This window comes from Lutra lutra, chromosome 7, assembly GCF_902655055.1.
Source record: "Lutra lutra chromosome 7, mLutLut1.2, whole genome shotgun sequence".
Classification (NCBI taxonomy): Eukaryota; Metazoa; Chordata; class Mammalia; order Carnivora; family Mustelidae; genus Lutra; species Lutra lutra.
The window spans coordinates 87,038,930-87,052,634 of record NC_062284.1 but is presented as its reverse complement, the minus strand read 5'-3'; the positions used below and the strand labels follow the sequence as shown (position 1 = coordinate 87,052,634).

Genomic DNA, 13,705 nt, shown 5'->3' with positions numbered 1-13,705 from the left:
AGAAACCCATAAATCTAAATTGCATTTACACATATTATTCAAAATTGAGGTACCCTTGCATAATAAGACCCTCCATTAAAAATTGGGGGAGGGAAATGAAATGAAAGTAGAGAAAAATAAGGTCATCTAAATTACCAAATTGATTGGCCTATGAATATTTTTTGTTGGGTTGAATTTTATTTTATTTCATAATAACAAAATAAACCAACTTACTTAGCAGTTAATCCAAATTAGTCATTATTGTGACCAAAAATATCAGATCTAACATGTTAACATTTAATTTTCCTTAGTCTCACAAAGAGTTATTTTTATTCAATTATATCATTGTTAAATCATTAAACTAAGTACATTGGCCAAAACAGTTATGGAAAGAAGTGTGAAGTAGAGCACATATATCCCAACCATAATATCTGACACCAGCTCTTCCTGTGGGAAAGTTTAACTTAAATCTCATATATATGAACTTCTAAAACATTAAATTTTCCTTTAAAAATGCATTTTCAGGTATCAATGCTATTAAATAACTTCTCTTCAGGCAGTAAAATTTGTAAACTTAAGGAAGTTACTTTTTTTTCGGTAGTTTTTGATCCCACGAGGGTTTTGAACACCTTCCTTGTCTCTGTTGCGGAATTCCTAATTTATTTTTTTGTGTTCGCTTAACTTCTTTTCCTCTAATTTGCAGAAATTCTGATGATTTCGCCTTCAAGAAAATATAAAGGAGGCTATTAAGGAAAGTTGTAACATGAGAATTAGATCTTTCTCTCATATTTAATGGTCTATCTTATATTTAAACTCCTAATTTCTATGTATATTTTATAACATAATATAAATCCTAAAGGTGAATTGATATTTTCCTCTAAATCCTTTTTTAAATTTTTACATATACACCTTCATAGCAATAAAAATATTAGTATCATATTTATCTATAATATTTTATTTATTGCCTGGGGCACCTGAGTGGCTCAGTCAGTTAAGCATCTGCCTTAGGCTCAGGTCATGATCTCAGGGTCCTGGGATCGAGTCACACATCTGGCTTCCTGCTCAGTGGGTCCTCTGCTTCTCCCTCTCCCTCTGCCCCCTCTGCACCGCCCCCACAAACACTCTCTGTCTCTCAAATAAATAAATAAAATCTTTAAAAAACATTATTTTATTTATTGCCTTAAAACTATTAGAAGAAATACAAGATTTTCCCCTCCATGGCCTACTCTTCTTTATTGCTTTTTTTTTCTAAGATTTTTTTTTAAGTAGTCTCTACACCCAACGTGAGGTTTAAACATAAAACCTTGAGATCAAGAGTCACACACTCCACCAACTGAGCCAGCCAGGCTCCCCTTCATTGGTATTTTTAATAGAATTTTCCCTTAGTCTCTTAAAAGTTTGGCATGACTGGTTGCAAGCAGAAGCCAAAATGAACTTTAATGGTTTATATAACTGTTTTGAGCAAAGTTTACCAATTTGTACTTCTTACAGTTGTACTGTTTTCTATTTCTACCGCTTGGGGAAAATCAAACGCATTTCTGTCTCTTAAATAATTATCTTTTAATCGTTACAGGTATTAAGAGTATCATTTTCCTAGATTTCCTAGAAAATTTGCAGAATTCATGGTACAAGGTCATCAAAATATATTTTCTCTGTGGGACGTTCTGGGTTTTTTTGTTTTGTTTTGTTTTTTTGTTTTTTAGACTAGATTTAAGGAAGAAAGCAGGGTGGCTTTCCTTGGGAAATGCAGAGATATGGTTGAATAAATAGGAGAAGGCCAGATAAAGGGAGGTTTTTATAAATTAGGTAGAGGGTTTGGGCTCCCAGCAGTAGAAAGGAGAGAGCTATTGTGATTTCTTAGGTGAAGAAGTGATGATGAGTAAGGAAAGCTCAGAGTACAGACCATTCTATCTCACCACTCCATTAACGTTTGAATTTCACCACTCCATTAACGTTTGAATTTCCCTTACAGTTTCTCCACCAAATGGTCATCCATCCTGGCTTGAACATAGTGGGGAATGGAGGACTTCAATATATCCAAAGGCAGCCACTTTCTCTCTGAAAGTCCCCCAGTTGTTTGTTTGTTATAGAGCCTAACAACTTTCATCCACCAGTCTCAATTCAAACCTCAGGATCATACAGGTACAGTCTAGCTTCTTCCATCTGACTGGCAATCAAATATTTGAATACAGCTGACTCACCTGGGCCTGCTTTTCCCCCAAATAAACAATGCAGTCCCTTCAACTCTACCCTATATGATATGTTTCTGAAGTACTGTGCTTTGTCATCTTAAATGCTCTGTTCCAAATGGTCTCCAATTTGTCAGTGTTGCTCCTGGGATTGTAAACCCAGATCTGAACACGACATGTGAGGTGTGATGGGATCTGATCAACCAGGAGAAAGATGATCGTCTTTTATAGTATTCATCAATCAGCGCAAACTATGATGATTACACTTGTCTTCCTCTCACAAAACAAAATCATGGCCTAAATAAAACTCTGAAGTCTTTCACATTTGCTCTGAGTCATGTCATCCCATATCTATGCACTTAGCTTGTGGACCCAAGGGCAGAACCATAGACATATTATTCCAATTAAATTTCATCTGAGGTTTGACAACCAAACTTTGTCAATGCATTTGGATGTTATCTACCAATACAATCAGTAATCTTCCATATTCTCATTCAAATTATTAGGAAATATGCTACAATGGACACAGCCCTCTCACAGTCCACCAGGGACTTTCATAGCTAGCTGTGCATCATTTGCATAACTAATTACAAATCCGTCTAGCAATTCACCTGATTGCAGTCTAGTCTATGAAACCATCATTGGGAGGCTTGCATAAATGGATTGCTGAAATCCAAAAGCTATTAACAATAACTAATGTTTAATGAGCTTCCTTGTAGGACAAGCTCTTCACCATGGTAGCCTTTCATTGAACTCCAGGCCTGATACTTTTCTGACGCTCAGTCCAGTAAGTCTAAAAAAGAAATAAGTTTGGTCTTCTGTGGCTTGTCCTTAAGAAACTCATGCTGGCTCCAAGTGATGACTGCTTCCTCTTATAAGCTGTATATAAGGGGTTCTTTTAAAGTTCTCACAGTTCTTTTAATGAGTCATTTATCATTCCAGGGTTCTGTCATCTGATCAATGCACACATTACAAAAACCATAACCCTTATCCTTAAAAAGATCAATCTCAGATTTGCAGTTGCCAGACCCCAGGCTTTGAGCTCCCCTCCCACTATAGCCTGTCCTCAAAGCTGCTGTGGACAGGGGCACAACAGGCTTCAACCCATCTGCCTGAGCTGACAGGCTCAGGTACCTAAGTTACTCTTAAAATCTTTTACCAATCTTGGACTTCAAGTTTCTTTTATCACTTCTTTTTCCCTTCTTTCTAAACTAAAGATTATTCTCCTTGTCAGATTTAAGAGAAGCAAAGTACAAGTTTATCAGCTTCCTTTTCTCTTTGTCATATTTCTGTTTACTTAAAATCTCAACCTTTTTTCAAAATTAAATTAAGGCAGCTATGTTGTCATCACACCATTCATCCATAATGATGGGGTTATCCTTCCTTTTTTCTCTCTTTGCTCTTAAACTCATTTGAAAAAAAAATAATTTTTTATTCTTAGCATGATTCACAGGTCTCAACCCATTCTGGATCTGAGGCATTTTGATATAATTATTATAGCCATATGTCACTTTCATGTTTATCTATGGATGTCTATTTCTTCTTTCATCTTTATGTATCTTTAAAACTCTGAATGCAGTAGATCATTTATAACTGTTTTTGTGAGAATTCTTTTTAAGATTTTGTTTATTTATTTGACAGAGAGAGAGAGAGAGAGCAGGAGGAGAGGCAAGCAGAGGGAGAAGAAGAAGGAGAAGCAGATTTCCCGCTGAGGAGGGAGCCCAATGTTCCTGGGACTCCAAGATCATGACCTGAGCCGCAGGCAGTTGCTTAACCAACTGAGCCACCCAGGCATCCCGTTTTTGTGAGAATCTGAGGGGATTTAGGGCATCCTGCATCTCTTAAACTTCCTTCCATTTAGAATCCCAAGACATGTAATATCTATATTTTTACAGACTTTTACCCTTTTCCCTCCTAAAATGTTCAACAATCCTCTTGCAGGCCCTGGTGTCAGTCATTTCTTCACGGACACCATTACCTCATTTCTCTTTTTTGTTTCATTTATCTAAGTCATGTTGCTCATGACTAAGGACAGAGTCCTAACAATTTTTATTATACTAATGAGCTTCTTAGAATAGAAATGGTCATAAAACTAATCAAATTATCTGCTTTTCTGCTGAATGAGACCTTTCGGCATATATCTGAGCAGTGGAAGTCCTGCACTACTCCTTTAACACACCTCTGTGCTAATTCCTTTTGCTGTGTCAAAAGAAGTCTTCTTGTCCCCCCAAGTCTGGTTGGCTTGTATATTATTCCTCATTCTTGTACCAGAGATGCTAGAGACTAATTTTATGCCCTCAGATGTCCAAAGTAAAGTTCATGGTTTATAACTCATCCTGACATGTTAATGCAAATGAATACAATATACTTGGTGGGACAAGTAACAGGACTACTGCCTTTCTATGGCATTACTAACATGTCCCACACTATGCCAAAAAAATACACCATCAAGTCTTTGATGGTTTTCTCTTCTTGTCCTCTTGAAACATTTCTGGTTCTAGTTTAGAGCTCTCTTAATCCATTCTCCCAAGTCTTTCTTGACCAACCATTCCTTCTAGTTTTGTGAGGACCACCCTATCCTGACTCATTATTGTAACGGAGAGTTTCCTTTTGTACTTAACCAGATATCTGTTAATTGTTGTTATGAAAGAGCACTGTTGCAAAGAGGCAAAGAGTAAAGGTTCCAGAATTAGACCATCTCAGTTCAAGTCTTGCTTTTACAAACTAACTAGATATTTCCACTTGGACAAATTCTTTATATTCTTTTTTTTAATTTTTTTTTATTTAACTTTTTTTATAAACATATAAAGTATTTTTATCCCCGGGGGTACAGGACTGTGAATCACCAGGTTTACACACTTCACAGCACTCACCATAGCATATACCCTCCCCAATGTCAATAACCCCACCCCCCTCTCCCGACTCCCCTCCCCCCAGGAACCCTCAGTTTGTTTTGTGAGATTATGAGTCATTTATGGTTTGTCTCCCTCCCAATCCCATCTTGTTTCATTTATTCTACTCCTACCCCTTAACCCCCCACATTGCATCTCCACTTCCTCATATTAGGGAGATCATATGATAGTTGTCTTTATCTGACTGACTTATTTCACTAAGCATGATACCCTCTAGTTCCATCCATGTCATCGCAAATGGCAAGATTTCATTTCTTTTGATGGCTGCATAGTATTCCATTATATATATATATATATATATATATACCACTTCTTCTTTATCCATTCACCTGTTGATGGACATCTAGGTTCTTTCCATAGTTTGGCTATTGTGGACATTGCTGCTATAAACATTCGGGTGCATGTGCCCCTTCGGATCACTACATTTGTATCTTTAGGGTAAACACCCAGTAGTGCAATTGCTGGGTCATAGGGTAGCTCTATTTTCAACTTTTTGAGGAACCTCCATGCTGTTTTCCAGAGTGGTTGCACCAGCTTGCATTCCCACCAACAGTGTAGGAGGGTTCCCCTTCCTCCGCATCCTTGCCAGCATGTCATTTCCTGACTTGTTAATTTTAGCCATTCTGACTGGTGTGAGGTGGTATCTCATTGTGGTTTTGATTTGTATTTCCCTGATGCCGAGTGATATGGAGCACTTTTTCATGTGTCTGTTGGCCATCTGGATGTCTTCTTTGCAGAAATGTCTGTTCATGTCCTCTGCCCATTTCTTGATTGGATTATTTGTTCTTTGGGTGTTGAATTTGCTAAGTTCTTTATAAATTTTGGACACTAGCCCTTTATCTGATATGTCATTTGCAAATATCTTCTCCCATTCTGTCAGTTGTCTTTTGGTTTTGTTAACTGTTTCCTTTGCTGTGCAAAAGCTTTTGATCTTGATGAAATCCCAATAGTGCATTTTTACCCTTGCTTCCCTTGCCTTTGGCGATGTATGTAGGAAGAAGTTGCTGCGGCTGAGGTCGAAGAGGTTGCTGCCTGTGTTCTCCTCAAGGATTTTGATGGATTCCTTTCTCACACTGAGGTCCTTCATCTATTTTGAGTCTGTTTTCATGTGTGGTATAAGGAAATGATCCAATTTCATTTTTCTGCATGTGGCTGTCCAATTTTCCCAACACCATTTATTGAAGAGGCTGTCTTTTTTCCATTGGACATTGCTTCCTGCTTTGTCGAAGATTAGTTGACCATAGAGTTGAGGATCTATTTCTGGGCTCTCTATTCTGTTCCATTGATCTATGTGTCTGTTTTTGTGCCAGTACATGCTGTCTTGATGATGACAGCTTCGTAATAGAGCTTGAAGTCTGAAATTGTGATGCCACCCACTTTGGCTTTCTTTTTCAATATTCCTTTGGCTTATTCAAGGTCTTTTTTGGTTCCATATAAATTTTAGGATTATTTGTTCCATTTCTTTGGAAAAAATGGGTGGGATTTTGATAGGAATTGCATTAAATGTGTAGATAGCTTTAGGTAGCATAGACATTTTCACGAATTTGTTCTTCCAATCCAGGAGCATGGAACATTTTTCCATTTCTTTGTGTCTTCCTCAATTTCTTTCATGAGTACTTTATAGTTTTCTGAGCACAGTTTCTTTGTTTCTTTAGTTAGGTTTATTCTTAGGTATCTTATGGTTTGGGTGCAATTGTAAATGGGGTTGACTCCCTAATTTCTCTTTCTTCTATCTTGCTGTTGTTGTATAGAAATGCAACTGATTTCTGTGCGTTAATTTTATATCCTGACACTTTACTAAATTCATGTACAAGTTCTAGCAGTTTTGGAGTGGAGTCTTTTGGGTTTTCCACATATAGTATCATATCTGAAAAGAGTGATTGTTTGACTTCTTCTTTGCTGATTTGGATGCCTTTAATTTCTTTTTCTTGCCTGATTGCTGAGGCTAGGACTTCTAGTACTATGTTGAATAGCAGTGGTGATAACGGACATCCCTGCTATGTTCCTGACCTTAACGGAAAAACTTTCAGTTTTTCTCCATTGAGAATGATATTTGCGGTGGGTTTTTCATAGATGGCTTGGATAATATTGAGGTATGTGCCCTCTATCCCTACACTTTGAAGAGTTTTGATCAGGAAGGGATGCTGTACTTTGTCAAATGCTTTTTCAGCATCTATTGAGAGTATCATATGGTTCTTGTTCTGTCTTTTATTAATGTATTGTATCACATTGATTGATTTGCGGATGTTGAACCAACCTTGCAGCCCTGGAATAAATCCCACTTGGTCGTGGTGAATAATCCTTTTAATGTACTGTTGGATCTCACTGACCAGTATTTTGGTGAGAATTTTCGCATCTGTGTTCATTAAGGATATTGGTCTATAATTCTCTTTTTTTGATGGGATCCTTGTCTGGTTTTGGGATCAAGGTGATGCTGGCCTCATAAAATGAGTTTGGAAGTTTTCCTTCCATTTCTATATTTTGGAACAGTTTCAGGAGAATAGGAATTAGTTCTTCTTTAAATATTTGGTAGAATTCCCCCGGGAAGCTGTCTGGTCCTGGACTTTTGTTTGTTTGGAGATTTTTTTTTTTTAAGGATTTTATTTATTTATTTGTCAGAGAGAGAGAGAGAGAAAGAGAGAGAGAGAGTGAGCACAAGCAGATAGAGTGGCAGGCAGAGGCAGAGGGAGAAGCAGGCTCCCTGCTGAGCAAGGAGCCCGATGTGGGACTCGATTCCAGGACGCTGAGATCATGACCTGAGCCAAAGGCAGCGGCTTAACCCACTGAGCCACCCAGGCGTCCCTGTTTGGAGATTTTTGATGACTGTTTCAATCTCCTTACTGGTTATGGGTCTGTTCAGGTTTTCTATTTCTTCCTGGTTCAGTTGTGGTAGTTTATATGTCTCTAGGAATGCATCCATTTCTCCCAGATTGTCGAATTTGTTGGCATAGAGTTGCTCATAGTATGTTCTTATAATTGTTTGTATTTCTTTGGTGTTGGTTGTGATCTCTCCTCTTTCATTCATGATTTTATTTATTTGGGTCCTTTCTCCTTTCATTTTGATAAGTCTGGCCAGGGGTTTATCGATCTTATTAATTCTTTCAAAGAACCACTTCCTAGTTTCGTTGATTTGTTCTATTGTTTTTTTGTTTGTTTGTTTCTATTTCATTGATTTCTGCTCTTATCTTTATGATTTCTCTTTTTCTGCTGAGTTTAGGCTTTCTTTGCTGTTCTTTCTCCAGCTCCTTTAGGTGTAGGGTTAGGTTGTGTATTTGAGACCTTTCTTGTTTCTTGAAAAAGGCTTGTACCGCTATATATTTTCCTCTCAGGACTGCCTAATCTGTGTCCCACAGATTTTAGCCGTTGTGTTTTCATTATCATATGTTTCCATGAATTTTTTCAATCCTTCTTTAATTTCCTGGTTGACCCATTCATTCTTTTTTTTTTTTTTTTTTAAGATTTTATTTATTTATTTGAGAGAGAGAGATCACAAGTAGGCAGAGAGGCAGGCAGAGAGAGAGGAAGGGAAGCAGGCTCCCTGCTGAGCAGAGAGCCCGATGCGGGACTCGATCCCAGGACCCCGAGATCATGACCTGAGCCTAAGGCAGCAGCCCAACCCACTGAGCCACCCAGGCGCCCCCTGACCCATTCATTCTTTTGAAGGATGCTGTTTAGTCTCCATGTATTTGTGTTCTTCCAAATTTCCTGTTGTGATTGAGTTCTAGCTTCAGAGCATTGTGGTCTGAAAATATGCAGGGAATGATCCCAATCTTTTGATACCAGTTGAGACCTGATTTATGAGCCAGGATGTGATCTATTCTGGAGAATGTTCCATGTGCACTAGAGAAGAATGTGTATTCTGTTGCTTTGGGATGAAATGTTCTGAATATATCTGTGATGTCCATCTGGTCCAGTGTGTCATTTAAGGCCTTTCTTTCCTTGTTGATCTTTTGCTTAGATGATCTATCCATTTCAGTAGGGGAGTGTTAAAGTCCCCTACTATTATTGTATTATGGTTGATGTGTTTCTTTGATTTTGTTATTAATTGGTTTATATAGTTGGCTGCTCCCACGTTAGGGGCATAGATATTTAAAATTGTTAGATCTTCTTGTAGGACAGATCCCTTGAGTATGATATAGAGTCCTTCCTCATCTCTTATTATAGTCTTTGGCTTAAAATCTAATTGATCTGATATAAGGATTGCCACCCCAGCTTTCTTCTGATGTCCATTAGCATGGTACATTGTTTTCCACCTCCTCACTTTAAATCTGGAGGTGTCTTTGGGTCTAAAATGAGTTGCTTGTAAGCAGCATATTGGTGGGTTTTGTTTTTTTATCCATTCTGATACCCTGTGTCTTTTGATTGGGGCATTTAGCCCATTAACATTCAGGGTAACTATTGAGAGATATGAATTTAGTGCCATTGTATTGCCTGTAAGGTGACTGTTATTGTATATTGTCTCTGTTTCTTTCTGATCTACTACTTTGAGGGTCTCTCTTTGCTTAGAGGACGCTTTTCAGTATTTCCTGTAGAGCTGGTTTGGTGTTTGCAAATTCTTTCAGTTTTTGTTTGTCCTGGAAGCTTTTAATCTCTCCTTCTATTTTCAATGATAGCCTAGCTGGATATAGTATTCTTGGCTGCATGTTTTTCTCGTTTAGTGCTCTGAATATATCATGCCAGTTCTTTCTGGCCTGCCAGGTCTCTGTGGATAAGTCTGCTGCCAATCTAATATTTTTACCTTTGTACGTTACAGACTTCTTTTCCCGGCTGCTTTCAGGATTTTCTCTTTGTCGCCAAGACTTGTAAATTTTACTATTAGGTGACGGAGTGTGGACCTATTCTTGTTGATTTTCAGGGGGGGTTCTCTTCACCTCCTGGATTTTGATGCTTGTTCCCTTTGCCATATTAAGGAAATTCTCTACAATAATTCTCTCCAATATACCTTCTGCTCCCCTCTCTCTTTCTTCTTCTTCTGGAATCCCAATTATTCTAATGTTGTTTCATCTTATGGTGTCACTTATCTCTCGAATTCTCCCCTTGTGGTCCAGTAGCTGTTTGTCCCTCTTTTGCTCAGTTTCTTTATTCTCTGTCATTTGGTCTTCTATATCACTAATTCTTTCTTCTCCCTCATTTATCCTAGCAGTGAGAGCCTCCATTTTTTTTATTGTACCTCATTAATAGCTTTTTTTATTTCAACTTGGTTAGATTTTAGTTCTTTTATGTCTCCAGAAAGGGCTTTTATCTCTCCAGAGAGGGTTTCTCTAATATATTCCATGCCTTTTTCGAGCCAGGCTAGAACCCTGAGAATCGTCATTCTGAACTCTAGATCTAACATATTTCCAATGTCTGTATTGATTAGGTCCCTAGCCTTTGGTACTGCCTCTTGTTCTTTTTTTTGTGGTGAGTTTTTCCGCCTTGTCATTTTGTCCAGATAAGAGTATATGAAGAAGCAAATAAAATACTGAAAGGGTGGCAAAGACCCCAGGAAAATGTGCTTTAACCAAATCAGAAGAGACCCCAAATCGTGGGAGGGAAAAGGGGGATAAAAAGAAGTTCAGAAAAAAAAGAAAATAAATTATTTTAAAAAATGAAAATAAAGAAAAAATATAAAAAAGAAATATATATATGTATATATATACATATATATATATAAGATAAACTAGTAAAAAACATTAAAAAAGAAAAGGGTAAAAGTTAAAAAAAATTAGCAGAAGGAAAAAAAAGTAAAAAAAAAATCAATTTAACTGCAAGACTAAAGAATCATGAGTAGAAAGCCATGAGTTCTGTGCTTTGCTTTCTCCTCCACTGGAATTCTGCTGCTCTCCTTGGTAGGTGAACTTTGTCTTGGCTGGATTTCTTATTGATCTTCTGGGGGAGGGGCCTGTTATAGTGATTCTCAAGTGTCTTTGCTGGAGGCGGAACTGCACCGCCTTTACCAGGGGCCGGGCTAAGTAATCTGCTCGGGTTCGCTTTCAGGAGCTTTTGTCCTCTGAATGCTTCCCGTAGAGTTCTGGAGGACAGGAATGAAAATGGCGGCCTCCCAGTCTCTGGCCCGGAGGAGCCGAGAGCTCGGGGCCCCACTCCTCAGTGCGCTCTCAAAGAAAAGAGCCCAATCACTCCCATCTCCCTGGCCTCTGGCCACACTCCAAGCTCACCCAGCCTGCTACCAGTTCAAGGTAACCCCGAGCTGAGAGCTCACTCCTTGGCTCTGTCTCTGTAGCCAGTGTCCCCAGTCTAATACCTACGAGCTCTGCTACACTCAGACACCCCCGATCCTTCAGTGACCCTGCAGGACCTAGGGCCACGCTGGCCCCACATGGACTTCACCCTGGTTTAGCCTCTGGAGCTATTTCCCTCAGTGGAGCAGACTTTTAAAAGTCCTGATTTTGTGCTTCATTGTTCCACTGTTTGCCAGGAACCGGCCCTTCCCACTCCCCACCCCCCACCCCCAGTCTATCTTCCCGTTGCTTTGGATTCACTTCTCCGCCAGTCCTACCTTTCAAAAAGTGGTCGATTTTCTGTTTCTAGAATTGCTGTTCTTCCTCTCTTCAATCTCCCATTGGTTTTGTAGGTGTTTGCAATGGTTTGATAAGCTATCTAGGTGATGTCCTGCTACCTGATGTAGTCTCAGCCTGCTACTTCTCCACCATCTTGACTCCTCCCCCCAGTTCTTTATATTCTTTATGACAGTTTATTCAAATACAGTCTTGTTAAGAAATATATTTTTAGAATTAGGATAATATATGCAAAACACTTAACAAAGTGGTTGGCCTGTGATAAATAAAAATACTAATTACTTTAGGGAAGGGCTGCCTCTTTTTACCAAAAATAAATAAAATTTCTGTAATTTCTTAATAATATTTAGGGGCGCCTGGGTGGCTCAGTAGGTTAAGCCGCTGCCTTTGGCTCAGGTCATGATCTCAGGGTCCTGGGATCGAGCCCCGCATCGGGCTCTCTGCTCAGCAGGGAACCTGCTTCCTCCTCTCTCTCTACCTGCCTCTCTGCCTGCTTGTGATCTCTCTCTGTCATATAAATAAATAAAATCTAAAAAAAATAATAATAATATTTAATAGCAGCCACAACAATCCAAAAGAATTAATGTGGAATTTTTCTAATGAGAGACTTTAATTCCTGCCAGGCCATCGTGGTTAAATCACTCTCCAGATATCCATGTTATTGTTTTACACATTTACTAGCTAACCATTTGCTTCTCGTGCCCACATTTTATTTCCAAAGTCCCAACATTCAGATAGAAGTATGGATGAAAACATTATCTATGCCCACCTGCCTAACACTTTTTCATCAAGATTCCGTAGTCTTCAAAGATACTGTTTAAGGGGCGCCTGGGTGACTCAGTCGTTTAAACATCTGCCTTCAGTTCAGGTCATGATCTCAGGTTCCTAAGATCGAGTCCCAAGTTGGGCTACCTTCTTTTCAGGGGCCTGCTTCTCCTTCTCCTTCCACTCACTCTCTCTTGCTATCTCCATCTCTCCTTCTCTCTCTCAAATAAATGAATAAAATTTTTAAAAAGAAAAAGATACTGTTTAAAAAAAAAAAAGAAAGAAAGAAAAAGATGCTATCTAAGGGCTACACACCTAGAAGGTGTCAACCTGAAAGACGGGATTCACCTGAAGTAGTTAGCAATGAGTGCGTTCACTTAACCTTGGCAGGATTCACTTCATATCCCACGTCCATGCTTTAGAAAGGCAGCATGACTTTTAATGGAGTCCATAGCCCATCACAAGTCCCTTCTCCTTCACAGCAGTTGTGGATTTTCTCTGGTCAATTATTATTTGTGCATCTTCCTTATTACCCATTATTCCCAGTAGATCTATATGCTAGCATCATGCAAGATGAACTTAAGAAAGTAGGGCTAGAGAAATGAAGAAAAACCAGGAGACCACTGTGTTAATCCAAACACAAGTTCACTAGGACCCAGACTAGGATGAACGCAACTAGAAAAGAAAAGGAAAAAATTACAAGCAATAATGTTAGGAGGAATCTAGATCTTGGAGACTCATTTTGGGTTAAAGGCAAGGGGAGGGGAGGTCACAGATAAACCCAAGTTTTCAGAGTTGGGAATTTGGGGTCCAAGTTAAAGAATGGCCAGTTGACATGGGTGAAAAACATAGCAGGAACATTGTCTTCAATAGGAGAGGGTACCCAAAAGGAGAGGGAAGGTTGTTTACCTTCCCATTTGAATCAGCTAGAGAGAGGATCCATGGTGATAATAAGATAATATTTTGTGGTTCAGGGAAAAATGGCTTTTTTTTAAATCCTAATAAAATGTACCCATTTTAAATAAATTCATTAAAGTCTAAAAGTATCTCAAATTAAAGAAAAGTACCAAGTGAATAGTAGTAAAGCAATATAACAGATATGGTAAAAAGTTATTTAAATTATGCATATATAAAATGAATCTGAGAAACATTCTCACAACAGGAAAAGACTTAGGGTTAGGATAAACCCAAACAGGGCAAAGTTATAAAACATACAAAATTCACCCAGTTCTTTTCCCTGGGTTACAGTTTCTGACTCTCTCAAGATGGTAATGGGAGGACTCTTGGTCAATTTCTGAAAGCCCTGAGTTTCCTTCCCTCCTTAAAAATGTGTCTTTTTCCTGGG

At 38.6% G+C, this 13,705-nt stretch overlaps 1 protein-coding gene across 5 annotated transcripts in view; it reads right to left on the bottom strand.

Moving 5' to 3' along the window:
* The window catches only part of TTC6 (tetratricopeptide repeat domain 6), a 225,790-nt gene that overhangs the window by 119,843 nt on the left and 92,242 nt on the right, over window positions 1–13,705 (bottom strand). For all 5 annotated transcript variants that reach the window (XM_047739120.1, XM_047739121.1, XM_047739123.1 and 2 more), the window contains exon 5: window positions 567–700. In XM_047739120.1, the coding sequence (XP_047595076.1) occupies window positions 567–700 (134 nt within the window). The remainder of the gene's footprint in view (window positions 1–566; window positions 701–13,705) is intronic.